The sequence below is a fragment of the Mercenaria mercenaria genome, chromosome 10 (assembly GCF_021730395.1).
Source record: "Mercenaria mercenaria strain notata chromosome 10, MADL_Memer_1, whole genome shotgun sequence".
NCBI classification, from domain to species: Eukaryota; Metazoa; Mollusca; class Bivalvia; order Venerida; family Veneridae; genus Mercenaria; species Mercenaria mercenaria.
The window spans coordinates 13,726,096-13,739,489 of NC_069370.1; the positions used below are offsets into that span (position 1 = coordinate 13,726,096).

At 35.2% G+C, this 13,394-nt stretch overlaps 1 protein-coding gene across 1 annotated transcript; it reads left to right on the forward strand.

Moving 5' to 3' along the window:
• The first annotated feature begins 6,621 nt into the window (after positions 1–6,621).
• Positions 6,622–12,541, forward strand: LOC123559767 (uncharacterized protein KIAA1958-like). Its single transcript, XM_045351842.2, has 3 exons — positions 6,622–7,611; positions 9,270–9,518; positions 11,505–12,541. The coding sequence occupies exons 1-3, from the start codon at positions 6,878–6,880 to the stop codon at positions 11,962–11,964; spliced, it is 1,443 nt and encodes a 480-aa protein (XP_045207777.2). The 5' UTR covers positions 6,622–6,877; the 3' UTR covers positions 11,965–12,541.
• The last annotated feature ends 853 nt before the right edge of the window (positions 12,542–13,394 follow it).

Here is a 13,394-nt window from a genome sequence, read left to right on the forward strand (position 1 = left end):
CTATTCACATCAAAGCGTAACTCCAAGTACATTGATGACGTCTCTGTGAAGGTCGGTGTCTCTGTGATAAAATCCACAAAATGTGTGAGGAATCTTGGTGCAGGTTTTGACAACAGTATGGATATGGAACAACAAATCAACTCTGGGTGCCGGGCTGAATATGCACAACTACGCAGAATAGGTCACATCAGACAGTATCTTACCAGTGATGCCACAATGACCCTTATCAACAGCCTGGTTACTTCACGGTTAGACTAGTGTAATGATTGTTAAGTGGTATTCCGAAAAGCGCACTTAACAAGTTGCAACATGTCCAGAACACGTCAGCTCGTGTCATCATTAAGATGCCCCGTCGCAATCATATAACACCTGTTCTGATGGAGCTTCATTGGTTGCCAGTAAAATACAGGGTGCAGGACATGTTTCTGACCGATACATTGGTGTTTTTTTGTTGTTTTTTTCAAGAAATGTTAAAATTTAGTTAAAGCCGTAACGATGGAGTTGATCTAAAAGTTTCTTAAAGGGATAGTTCCAGGAAATCTTCTTAAAGCATACACGGTTGTCAACAGTTTCTGGTCCACTGATTTACTTTTTAGTGCGATAAGTTCGTTACAAGAAATGCCAAATTACCTCAGAAAATAGAAAAAGCACCAATGTTGGCACAGATTTATCAAAGCATATAAAACTTTTTTTTTCATGGGACACATTTGATATCTCTTAAGATGGCCGATACGTATAAAAGCAAGGGAAAACAATTTAAATGCTCTTAATATCTTTCTGTTTCAATGGTAATACGGTTATATAGCCTTTAAACTTTGTCATTTTTTTCATATTTTAAAAGGGATATTTTTTGTTTTAATATATATGTAGTTTATGTTATATTACTTGTATTCCCAACACGACAGCATATTAAAACAATATTGGTAATACCCAACCAGTGTTTAGCCGGAAGGGCCTTATGGGTTACCCCCAACACCCCTATGCCTGTCAATCTGTCAGCCATGCGAAGTGGGAGACTGCAGTTACTTTAAAAGTACAACAGATTTTTTCATGATTCGTGATACATGTATAGATAGCAATGTGGAGAATGCCAAAGCCATTTATTTTTTCCCTGTGGCAATATTGTTGTTGCTATAGCAACACATAGTCCACGAATATGATACAAAAGTGTCATCCTGTATTTCTTCAAAACTAAGAGAGATCGTCATTTGAAAAAGTGTACATAGATAGAAGGAAAATTGAGAACTTGCTTGTTATTTTATTTGCTTCATTTGTACATTTTTACATCCGTCTGTGTGTCCGTCCATCATTTGCAAATGGCATTGTCTTCAGTAACTTCAAAAGTACTAATTTTACAGATTTTTTAATGAAACATTGTTTATATGTGGTAGGTAATTTGGAGAATATGATGGTCCTTTGTGGTTCCTATGACACCAAACACTACAACTGCTCACGTCGGTTTAGGACTTAGAAATGCAAAAATAATTTTAGCGAAAGGCTAGTAGGATCAACTGAAACAACATTCCTTATTATGCACCCGCTGTCGCAATATCTGCATAATAAACTAATCACATAATTATTGATTATGTAAAACTAACTATAAAACAAAAAAAGTGTAAGGCTGAAGAAGTTGCTTTCATGGACAACACTTAATAACTACTCTCTAAAATATATGGACAATTCATTTTTTGTCGATACGTTTCATCTTACTCCTCCCTCTATTGTTATTCTATTCATACCAAAGTCAAGTGTTAAAAAGCGGTATCACAAACAAATCGCACGTGGTCTGTTGTGAAAACTAGGTCAGTCGTATTTGAAAGTCCCGAATGGACAGTCTGTTTTATGTTAACAGTATAAAAGACAATGCAGGAATGCACACTATAGCCCTACTCTTTGGGTTAACAGATGGTTGTAAGCCTCGTTGAATTCAGTTACTTGACATGTTTTTTGTTCAGAAGAGTATTGAAATACTCTATCGTAAGCATTTACTCTAAGTCAGGCTCAATTATAGAAGAAAAAACAAGATCTCAGAATGATGCCGGGGATTCAAAGAAACTGTTCTAACCGCACTGAAATATACATTTGCTCCTATATAATTACAAATGTATGCGTAAATATATACGTAGACGTATAGTTTTTAGCGTACACGCGTAATTCTGGGGCCTCGAATATATCCAATCCGACAATTTTCCCAGCATAAAAGCTGGACAAATTTCCAAATGGATTTTCATACATTTCTCGGAAGACGGCCATTTCACGATGCTTACATTCTTGCATACCATTTTAACATTATACAAGCATTTTTACACAACTTTTAAAAATATCACTTCGCAAAAACATGGGACAATTTTCCGATTGGATTTTTAAAATGTGCACGGCGTACATCCAATCTGAATTTGGAAAAGTCCGAATTGACATTTTTTTTCAATTTATCTTTTTGTACATAAATATTTTTGAAATATTACAGAACTGTTCCATTTATTTCTCATTGACCACTGAACTACCATCCAAACTAAAGTAGATATTTCTAACTAATTTAGAAATAGTAGTGAAGTTTGCCAAAATCGTGGTTTTGCAAAGATATCCTGTTGACACATCTTTTCAGTCTGTTTTAAGACGTTTGTGATTCCTATGATTTGAAAAGAAAGCATGCTGAGCGCAGTGTAGGATAAGATTACCCCGTGTGTTAATCTAATCCAACTTGCATTGAATAGATCTTACAGAACTACGTTGTTGTTCAATTAATTCAATTATCTGGTAAAAATTCATAGTCAACACGCCTCGCGAAAGTTTATGCGCGTGTTCCTGAGAATTACAGGATTTTGAAATTGTTAAAAGGACGGTAGCATTCATTTCCACCACCGTCTATGAATAGGCTCAATCAAACTGAGCCTGCAGCTTTTTTTTTTGTGTTGAGCGACCTGTGGAATTTCCACTTTTTTCTATTTTACATTCTTCACTTTTATCAGTTTATATCACCTGTTTGAATAAATTTAAATATATTGTATGAATAAAGATATTGCACTTCCACCAAAAATGAAACAAAAATGTTGTCTCCCCTTGATACAAATTTAGAAGTAAGCAGAAGAAAAGTCAGAATGCATTTATGTGAGTCAGAATTAAGTAAAAAATGGAAAGTAACATATAAAGAATGTTTAAGGTAGCAACAGTCCAAACAATTGTATAATGTTATAAATACAGTCGGACTCACTAAACTCGAACCCGTAGGGATCGACAAAATTTGTTCAAAATATTGGTAGTTCGAGTCATCAAACAATATATTATAAAAGAATTTGGTCTGGACCTGACAATGGGTTCGAATGAAGGAAGCTTGTTTAAATCATCCGATTTCAAGCAAGCGAATCTTGACTGTAGACTGTATCAGTGGATAAATGTGTTATACTTTGTCACTAGGTTTTGCGACTAAGAATTTTATTAGTGTTGCTGTGTTCATTTAAATCTATTTACACTACGAGAACTGATGACACTTAGAACAACTATATAATCTGTTAAGGTAATATGCGCCACCTAACGAAAGTCAACGGACCGTTATGAGATTTTGCCGAATCAAAATTGACGATATTTCCGATTGACTGGTATTTTTTTCATTTTTCTGTTATTCTCCATTTTGCTGCTGTAAATCTTCAAACATGACCACTAACGTCATTTTTTCAGAAGAGCGCAAAATGACGTACTTGACTTGTTTTTCGATTATCGTTTTTATATACAACTGAAAAACGCCAAAAAAATCTTTATTTTCAAATTTATATTAAAATTATCTCTCCAGTGCTATATAATGTGTCATGTTTATTTCGACGTCACATCAGAGGCAAACGATTTATGAACGCAAAACACGAAAAACTGACGTCGAGCTTCACCCAAAATTTTGCCTGAAGACGCCTATATTTCAGAAACTGCTAGATAGTTTTTTGAATAAATTTGAGCAAGCGTGCAAAATTTCAATCGCTATCGATTCCGTAAAAGAAAAATGGGGGTCACCGTTTTAGATTTCGCTCTATTTACCGTGGCGCTTCCCCTACCCCCAGTAAAAAAATAACAACGTTTTTATACTTATTTCGTAAACTTTCATTAATTTTAATTCTATTTCTGTTTCTGTTGGTGGATATAATGTTATTAAATTCCAGTAATGATAAAACGAAGATAAGATTAAATGAAACTATTGAAATAAATGAATGATTTCAGGAAATTGCTCTCCTATACATGACACAGAAACACAAAGAGTCATTTTTATTGAAACAGGATATACGTATCGGTACAGTGCATTTTAGCCGAAAGTTGTATTCACCTAGAATACGCTGATTTTTTATTTGTAGTTGCAGCTTCAATTCTTAAGCAAACTTTGTTTAAATTTGATAAAATTAAAAATATTTGTCAAAACGCTAAAACCTTAGCAGAAAAGTGAAGCACATCAAATGTTAAAGTTCTAAGCAAAATGTTTGTAGTCAATCCTAAAGAGATTCTATTACCGGATATTTTGGTGTTCATCTAAGACTTTGTTTTGAATTTATGTTCACGCAGGTATGCTTCATGCCAGTACTGGATATTCCCATGTCAGTGTATTTTTATCTTACTTTGGTATTCTGTCGAACGCATGATAGGGACAAAAGGAACCGTTCTAGAAACTAATACTGCACGTGACTTGTGTGCACACACCGTTATCTGGAGAGGAAACAGGTAAAAGTTCGAACTTCCTCGCCGGAAGTTCAGTTGGCCAGTTCGCGTGAGGTAGACAATATGAAATGGTTTATAAGAAAACGCAGAAGACGGTGCGGTCTTAATAAAAATGCAGTTATTTCGATAAATGAGTGCAGTTTTTACATAGGTCCTATTAAAATAGATTATCGGGGCTAAAAGTGCAGTTTGGAAATATAAAGACAGATTCTTTGTTCTTACACATTCTTTTTTTATATATTTTAGTTGGTTTGTCATCCATGCTACTACAGTATCTGTTCAATATCTGTCACTTAAACGTCAAAACATAAATGAGCCGTGCCATGAGAAAACCAACATAGTGGCTATGCGACCAGCATGCGCATTCGGGCTGGTCACGATCCATGCTGTTCGCTTTCAAAGCCTATTGCAATTAGAGAAACTGTTAGCGAACAGCATGAACCATGACCAGAATGCGTGGATGCGCAGGCTGGTCTGGGTCCATGCTGGTCGCAAACGCAGTTTGTTGGTTTTCTCATGGTTTGGCTCACATGTTAAGATCGTAATCTAGATTGACTACACCGATGAAAGTTTGCGTCTGATATCAGGAGACGTAGGTTCAAACCATACAAATACCACAATTTTAAATGTCTCATTTTAAAGGTATTGAAAGCATGCGCACGGTAGATAGTTTAATTAAGCAAATGTGCCAGAAAATAAAATGGAGACTTTGTAAAACATGACTGTAGTATAAAATTAAATTATAAAATAGGATAATATATAAAGCCGTGCTCACGTTTTGTGAGCATTTTATTCAATTTACTGCTTAATTTCCAGTAGATGTTTTTAATTTTTGTCGGAATATAATTATAGCACATGTACGAACCTGCGTCTTCTGATATCAGGCGCAAACTGTCCTCGGTGTTGTTTGTAACATTTGTTTACCGGGATATATCCTTAGGACGGCCAGCACATATTTATGCAATCTCGCCAGGCATATGTATGTTTTTGACAACACAGAAAATGACGTCACTCGACCTTCAGCTATTTCCGGAAGTAAATAAAATGAAAGTAGAAATGCTAACTTGAAAACGAAAGCCGCATTTTGATTCGTAGATAGTCAGGGGTCACGCGCAGGGGTCACCCCGTCTAAAGGTATGCGCGTGGACTTCTTTTTTTTCTTTTCTTTTTTTTTTTTTGCTATTGGGGAGCCAAATTTCAGCACTTTATTACGAATTGAAATTACCTGGGCTTTAGTACAGCATGTCAGTTTTTAATCTATGAAAAAATATTTGAGCTCTGGATAAACAGAAATCCCACAGGGGTCCGTAACGGACCAAGGGTACATTGATAATTTTGGAACTTCATCAAATCGCTCAAAATGTCATTTTTGATGTTGTCTGAGAGTGTCAGTATATGCCTCAGATGTAAGATATAACCGTATTTGAGAGCTGCAGACCTAGACATTTCAGAAATATTTTCAAAATAAGTTTCCTGTAATAAATGTTGTTTCTACGGAAGCGTGAAAGGGCCATCAGACGCTAATACGTTTTAGTACGTTAAGGCTGCGGAAAGGATATAAACAAAACAAGTATTTTGTTAAAGTACTCAACATTAATCAAAAGTACCACGAGGGAAACTTTGCAGTGTGAACGTCTTGGAAGTACATGTGATTTTTAACACTCTAAATAAACTTATGGGACAAATCCCTTTCTCTCCACATTAGAGTACTGTATGCGTAATCTAAATTTCTGTAAACTGTTTCTATGTAAAGATGGAAACATTAACTGCGCACTCTTCGAAATACTATATAGAGTGCACAGGCACTTAGGCAAAATTGTCTGTAATATAACATGTCTGTTTGTCATGTATAGAACATTTTCTAGAAAACATTCATCTGTTTGAAAAATTTAATAAACAAAGAAAAAACGTCTTCATTTTATCATTATTGTGATTTATTTCATGCTTTTCAGTGGTTTACTGAAATATAATGGTAGATTATATCCTGGTAAACCCACAGTGAAATTTATCAAAATATAATTTTCACTGTGCCGGACTACTTTCTTCCCCCAATTGGACACCTCTCTATGTACATGTATATACATGAGGTGACAGGTTGGTTGTAGTAGCTTCCCTTTGTTTACATGTTTGTAACAACAACAACAACACCTGTCAAATCTGACGTCTGCTTTAGTATACAATCAAGATGTCTGTAGAAGAACTGGATCCAGAGGTCTTGAATGACATTTTCACAAATTTCTTTGACCAGGAGGAATATGGAGACTTTCAGGTTGCAGACAGGAACTTTAGACAAGTAGATGCTGACCAGTTTCTTAAAGAAAATGAAAATAAAAATACCCAAAAGAAGACAGAGAGTGACATGAAGTTATTCTTCTCTTTTCTGATGTCAAAAAATGAAATGAGAAAACCAGAATACATTCCCCCATATCAGCTTAATTCATTACTGTGTGAATTTATCTTGGGTGTTACCAAGAAAGATGGCAGGGAATATGAGCCTACAACTTTGCGGGGCTTTATAAGCTCTGTTGACAGATATCTAAAAGCAAGTGACAGCAATGTTGCCATATTCAAGGACAGAGAATTTTCCAAAACACGAGCTGTCCTTTCAAGAAAACAGCAACAGCTGAAAGGCCAGGGACTTGGCAATAAGCCGAGAGCTGCAGAAACCATGACAGAGTCTATCATTGACCAGATGCATGAAGCCAGGACACTAGGTGACTACACTCCAAGGTCTTTGTTACACTCCATGTGGTTTGTATGCACAAACCATTTTGGAATGCGGACAGGCAAAGAATGCCGTGATCTCTGCTGGGGAGATATTCATCTTAGAATGGACGAAACTTCTGGTGAGGAGTATCTTATATATGACCAAGAGAGACAAACCAAAACCAGATCTGGTTCAAATCCTCGGGACATTAGGTACGTTTCAATTGCATTTTTATTTAATGGCTTTATTACACTCCCGCAACGTCGAACATGTGATAAATAGCGGATATTACATGAGTGTCTTTTCATATTGAATTTATTAAACTCGTTGAATAAAATGATAAAATGCGAGGCTCTGCCGAGCATTTTATCAATTTTATTCAACGAGTTTAATAAATTAAATGTCGAAAGACACAAATGTAATATTCTTTTCATCACATGTTAGCTATTCATGTCGAAACATCAAAAATTCAACTTTCTTTTACTATACAAATAAGTCAATTTGTCCAGCGTCTCCTATACTGTAAACGACGTCGACGTCAAAGCGTTATTACACTAGTGTATTATCATTTTTATTTAATGGCTTTATTACACTCCCGCAAAGTCGAACATGTGATAAAGTAATTTAATTCATATACAGTAGATCTACCATAATTTTTGTGTTGTTTTTTTTCAGTGTCACTGAATGAGCACTAAAATTAGTAATTTCAAAATTTGTGTCACAAATTGAAATATCTCATTCTTCCACTGATATTTCTTTTCGGTTTATTTCATGCACAAAATGCTTTAAATATTTTGTATTTTTGATACCATCTTAAAATATCTTTAAAATTGCACAAGCTTTCCTTGTGAAAATGTGAAATCTGTGAAATAAAAAAAAAAATATATGTGAAATCTGATATTACAGGAGTGTCTTTTCATATTGAATTTATTAAACAAGTTGAATAAAATAATAAAATGCGAGGCTCTGCAGAGCATTTTATCAATTTTACTCATCGAGTTTAAAGGCACTGACCTCCAGATTTGGATAAATAATATTTTTTCTTTCAAATTGAACTTTGGTCATATTACGAACATTAGAATATGAGTTTTTGTTTCTAAAATAATTTAAAAATCCTATTCAAGAAAAAAAGATGACCGTCTCGGCAATCGAACCCCGGACAACCACGGCAATAAAGACATTTTCCCGTCTTCGTAACCAATAAAGCTATTGAGGAATTATTGAGACAGTTTACCTGGAGTAATGCGTTACAAACGCATTTCGATTTTCATCGTAAAAAGTAGAAAAAACAGCAAATTCTAATGTGTTTCCGTAACATGATATAGTTTGTCAGTAATTAAGTTTTAACCCTTCTTAAGAAATATAGCATTTATTTCCAGATATCTAAAAAATCTTTTAGTAGACTAGTAGAATGATCTGGAGGCCAGTCCCTTTAATAAACTCAATGTGGAAAGTCACAAATGTCATATTCTTTTTTCCCCACATGATAACCTTCCCTGGCGAAACATCAAAAATTCTACTTTCTTTTACTAGATTATATGAATAAGTCAATTTGACTAACGTCTCCTATACTATAAACAACGTCCACGCGTTTACTGAAATATAATGGTAGATTATTTGTAATGATAACGATAAACAACAAAACAGCTATCCAAACTGGGATTCGAACCCAGGCCTACTGCTACTTAGTAACAGCCGTCCTTCCGCTAGACTATTTGGATGCACAACTGTTGTATGTTGCTACAATCACCATTACGATTTAGAGTTTTAGACTTGCATTTTTTCTGTAAAATGTCTGTCAAAAGGTTAGAGACTGTAATAAAGATAAATGTTTTAATGATGTATAACAGTGTAAATTTCATTACTTCAGAGGTACAAAACCCAAAGCCTATGCCACTGCTGACGCCCAGAGAGATCCTGTACATCTGTACAAGCTGTACAGCCAGAAACGACCGGACGAAATGTGCAAACCTGACAGCCCATTCTTCCTTACACCAAATGATAAACCACAGAGATGCTGGTTCAAAAAAAACCCACTTGGAATAAATAAACTTTACAACATTATGAGAGACATGAAGGCTGAAGCAGGAATTGAAAATCCCAGAATAACGCCTTACAGGTGTGCATATTATACATCTATATTCTTATTTTATGCTTTTCCATGGTTTATCTAGATATAATAAATGAACAGCTGAAAATATCCTGATATAGCAACGTTTTATAAGCCTGATTTTATAGCCGATATTGTTCTGAGTTCCAAACTGAAAATTTTTCCCCCCATTTTTCTGCAAACATTTTCAATTCAGAGCTTTAAAACGACAGTTTTACTGGAATGTCAAGTACGTAAATTATAAGCCGTCATATGGATACTAAAACTTTTTCCGACAATCAAAAAAATTCAAATCTGACATCTATTGATCTTTTCTTTCCTTTTCAAATTCATTTCTGAAAAAAAGAAACACCCTAAAACTGTAAAATATCTACTTTTGAAATACCCTTACCAAAGTCATACCTGCATAAATTCAGTATATTTAAAGTAGTTTGATAACAAGAATCTTCAAGTACTTATCAGACTGTAAGCCCAGGCCTCCAGATAATTTTTCATGCAATTAGTGTTTCAATTCTTTGTTTTTTCACAACCAAATTCAATCAGTATTAGTTTTGCATCGCAAACATTTAATCTTTCTTAGTTAGTTTTTTTTTTTTTTTTTGCTGGAGGGAGTGGATCTATCATTTTTTGTCCGTTTTCAATGACTTTAGTAATTTTTCTGTTACGTTTTAGTATTTCGCTATTCATCATGGCTATTTCCAACCAGAATCAATGACATTTGTTATGATGTCCGGTACAATTCCACCTGCGATTTCTTCATTAAGATTTTTTCCGTTCTTGTCATAAAATTAACCATAGAAGGACATGCACTGTCAGTTTAATGCTTTGCTCATCCTCGCTTTCTTACTGCCGACGTCATATTCGCAATTTCTTAGAAGGTGATATCATTCTAGCAAGCTAATAAATGGCACGATTAAGATTTTATCGCTGACTTGAATTAGCCGTGAAATTAAGAAAATTTTAGTAATAAGTTCCCAAACATGGTTTATCGTAGAATAACCCGTGTTTTCTGTGTTCTTATGCGTACATGTAAGAATGTATCAAGAAGGCCGTATTATTTTAAATACTGTTTCGCATAAGAACGAAAAACTCGTGTTATTCTACGATAAATCACACTTGGGAACTTGTTATTTCGATTCTAACACTACATACTAGTATCAACAGTGTAAGAAAAAAACTACTTTTTACAACCGTGCTATGCACCTGGATCGGTAACGTCACTGCACGCGAGTGGTTTATTTAAGAAATAATATATCTCATCGGTGATTTGTCGCTGAATAAATCACTGTTTGGAGTTCAGATGCGAAGGAATTATATCACGAGGGCGGAGCCCGAGTTGTATAATACTACGCAGCTGAACGACAAACACTGATTTATTCAAGAGCAAATCACTAAATGAGATGTATTATTTTGATTCTAACACGTTACCAAGGACGGGACACCTGCACTTTACCAGTACGCACATTAAATAAACACTCCCCATTTATTCTTATGGGGGCTACTGCCCCACACCCCCGTTTTTCTGTTTTCTTTAATGAATAGATTATTGTTACAATTTATTTAAATGATTGTAACGAGCACATCCTACCTTTTACAATCCTAGCAAAAAGTGCGTACCAGTAAAGCGCATTCTAGCCCCAAGGACTTTAAAGTACATCTTTGCCGGCATTCATTAATTATTTGCCCGTTTTCAATCGGTTTCTTTCTAGCGCGCTGCTACGCCGTTTGACGCAATAATTGTGACGTCAGAACAGTGAATTGTTGTTTGATAATTCACTGATTCCAGCCTTCTTTGTTTAATAGTAAAATGAATCGGATCGTGTTAGAATGCAGAATGAGAATAACCCGAGAGCCCTCCCATGTCAGCCAACTTAGAAAAACGAACTTATGCCTGCATACTTATTCTAAAGAAAATGCACTTGTACAAAATAATTTATGCCTTCAAATAATTTCATAGGTCAATGATATGAAAATTCCATTCATTTTTTTTTTCAGCTCCAGAAAACATCTGGTTCAAACTCTAAACGATGCTGGGGTCCCTGCCAACCAAATCATGCAAATTTCTGGTCACAAGAATGTGAATTCTATAAACAACTACAGTAAAATCAACAACGACCAGTCGAGAAATATTTCTAAAATACTGTCGAATCAGAGAAATGAAACCAACCTTCAAACTCAAGGAAGTGGTGCTGCCAGTGCTCCGGAGCCATGGACTGGGCCTTTCGGATCCAATCGCTCTCGCAGTCTTTTTGCAAGCAGCACTTTCCACGGACCTGTGACTTTCAATTTCCACAGTACATCTGTATCGGAAACACTGTCACAAATGTCCACAGTTAACGTAGGCCGAAGTAATGCAACTGCTGAAGAGTCCGTTTCCAACATGCTCGATTCGCCAGTTGCCACTGCCAGACCATTCAAACGAATAAGAATGATTCCAGAAAGTGACAGTGACTAACTGTAACACTCACGACACGAGAGTTTACATATAAGTCCATTTAAAATCCCACTGTTACACTGTTCGTATTGTTTCTCCAGTTATTTGTTCTAACTGTTTACCGATTGACTGAAGTAAAACAAAATGGCGGACTCGAATTTTGACAAGCGCAAGTGCGCGTATCTGCGCGTATGAATTTCACACATTGTTTGTTTAAATATATCTGAAGTTACATGAATAAAATTTTTGAAGTACCAAATATATTATTTATATCCCTTACAAATAAATTAATCTCCTTTCTTCTGTTAGACAAAACACAACCTGGACCAAATTTGTAGAACTATTTGGGACGCATAACACAGCGCTGACAGTCGTAAACAGTGGGGCTCCCTGCGGGGGAATTTTTAAAAAGTAAAACGATTTTATAAAAGAAACCACTGAATAAGCATGAAATAAACAGAAAATTTGTTTGTTTCGGTGAAAGATCGAAATTTATTTCATCTCGTGAACATCACATGTTAATATTTTCACTCGTGGCTTCGCCACTCGTGAAAATATTCATGTGATGTTCACTCGATGAAATAAATTTTCGATCTTACACCGAAACAAACAAATATCCTCTATATCATTTCATTATGTCCAACAGCAGAAACTGATATTATTTCATTATATCCACCAAAAGAAGAAGAAACTGAATTTGAATTCATGGATATTTACGAAATAAGTATGAAAACGTCGTTATTTTTACTGGGGGTAGGGGAAGCGCAACGGTAAATAGAGCGAAATCTAAATCGGTGACCCCCATTTTTCTTTTAAGGAATCGATAGCAATTGAAATTTTGTACTTCTGTTGAAATTTATTCAAAGAACTATCTCACAGTTTTTAAGATATAGGCGTTTTTACGCGAAATTTCGGGTGAAACTCAACGTCAGTTTTACGTATTTTGCGTTCATACATCGCTTGCCTCTGATGTGACGTCGAAATAAACATGACAAATTATATATCACTGGAAAGATAATTTTAATATAAACTTGAAAATAAAGATTTTTTGCCGTTTTTTTTAGTTGTATATAAAAACAATACTCGAAAAACCAGTCAAGTACGTGATTTTGCGCTCTGCTGAAAAAATTACGTTAGTGGTCATGTTTGAAGATTTACAGCAGCAAAATGGAGAATAACGGAAAAATGAAAAAAAAACCAGTCAATCGGAAATATCGTCAATTTTGATTCGGCAAAATTTCATAACGGTCCGTTGACTTTCGTTAGGTGGCGCATATTACCTTAACTATTTTAATGCGATAGAGCATGTGAACATCCCCCTGTCAGACATTCATTATCTCTTTGGAAAAAGTCATCGCTGTTTTGTTCAGCCTAATCATATTTAATATTTGCATGTTCCTGTACTGTTTATGTCAAGTTAAAGCACATTGTGTCATAACCATTGTTTCATA

What these genes read in the sequence shown, in the direction of transcription:
- LOC123559767 (XM_045351842.2), top strand. Translation starts at nt 6,878, where the DNA reads ATGTCTGTAGAAGAACTGGATCCAGAGGTCTTGAATGACATTTTCACA. An exon ending in TCAAATCCTCGGGACATTAG is followed by an intron (nt 7,612 to 9,269) that starts GTACGTTTCAAT and finishes TCATTACTTCAG; the next exon opens with AGGTACAAAACCCAAAGCCT. An exon ending in CCCAGAATAACGCCTTACAG is followed by an intron (nt 9,519 to 11,504) that starts GTGTGCATATTA and finishes TTTTTTTTTCAG; the next exon opens with CTCCAGAAAACATCTGGTTC.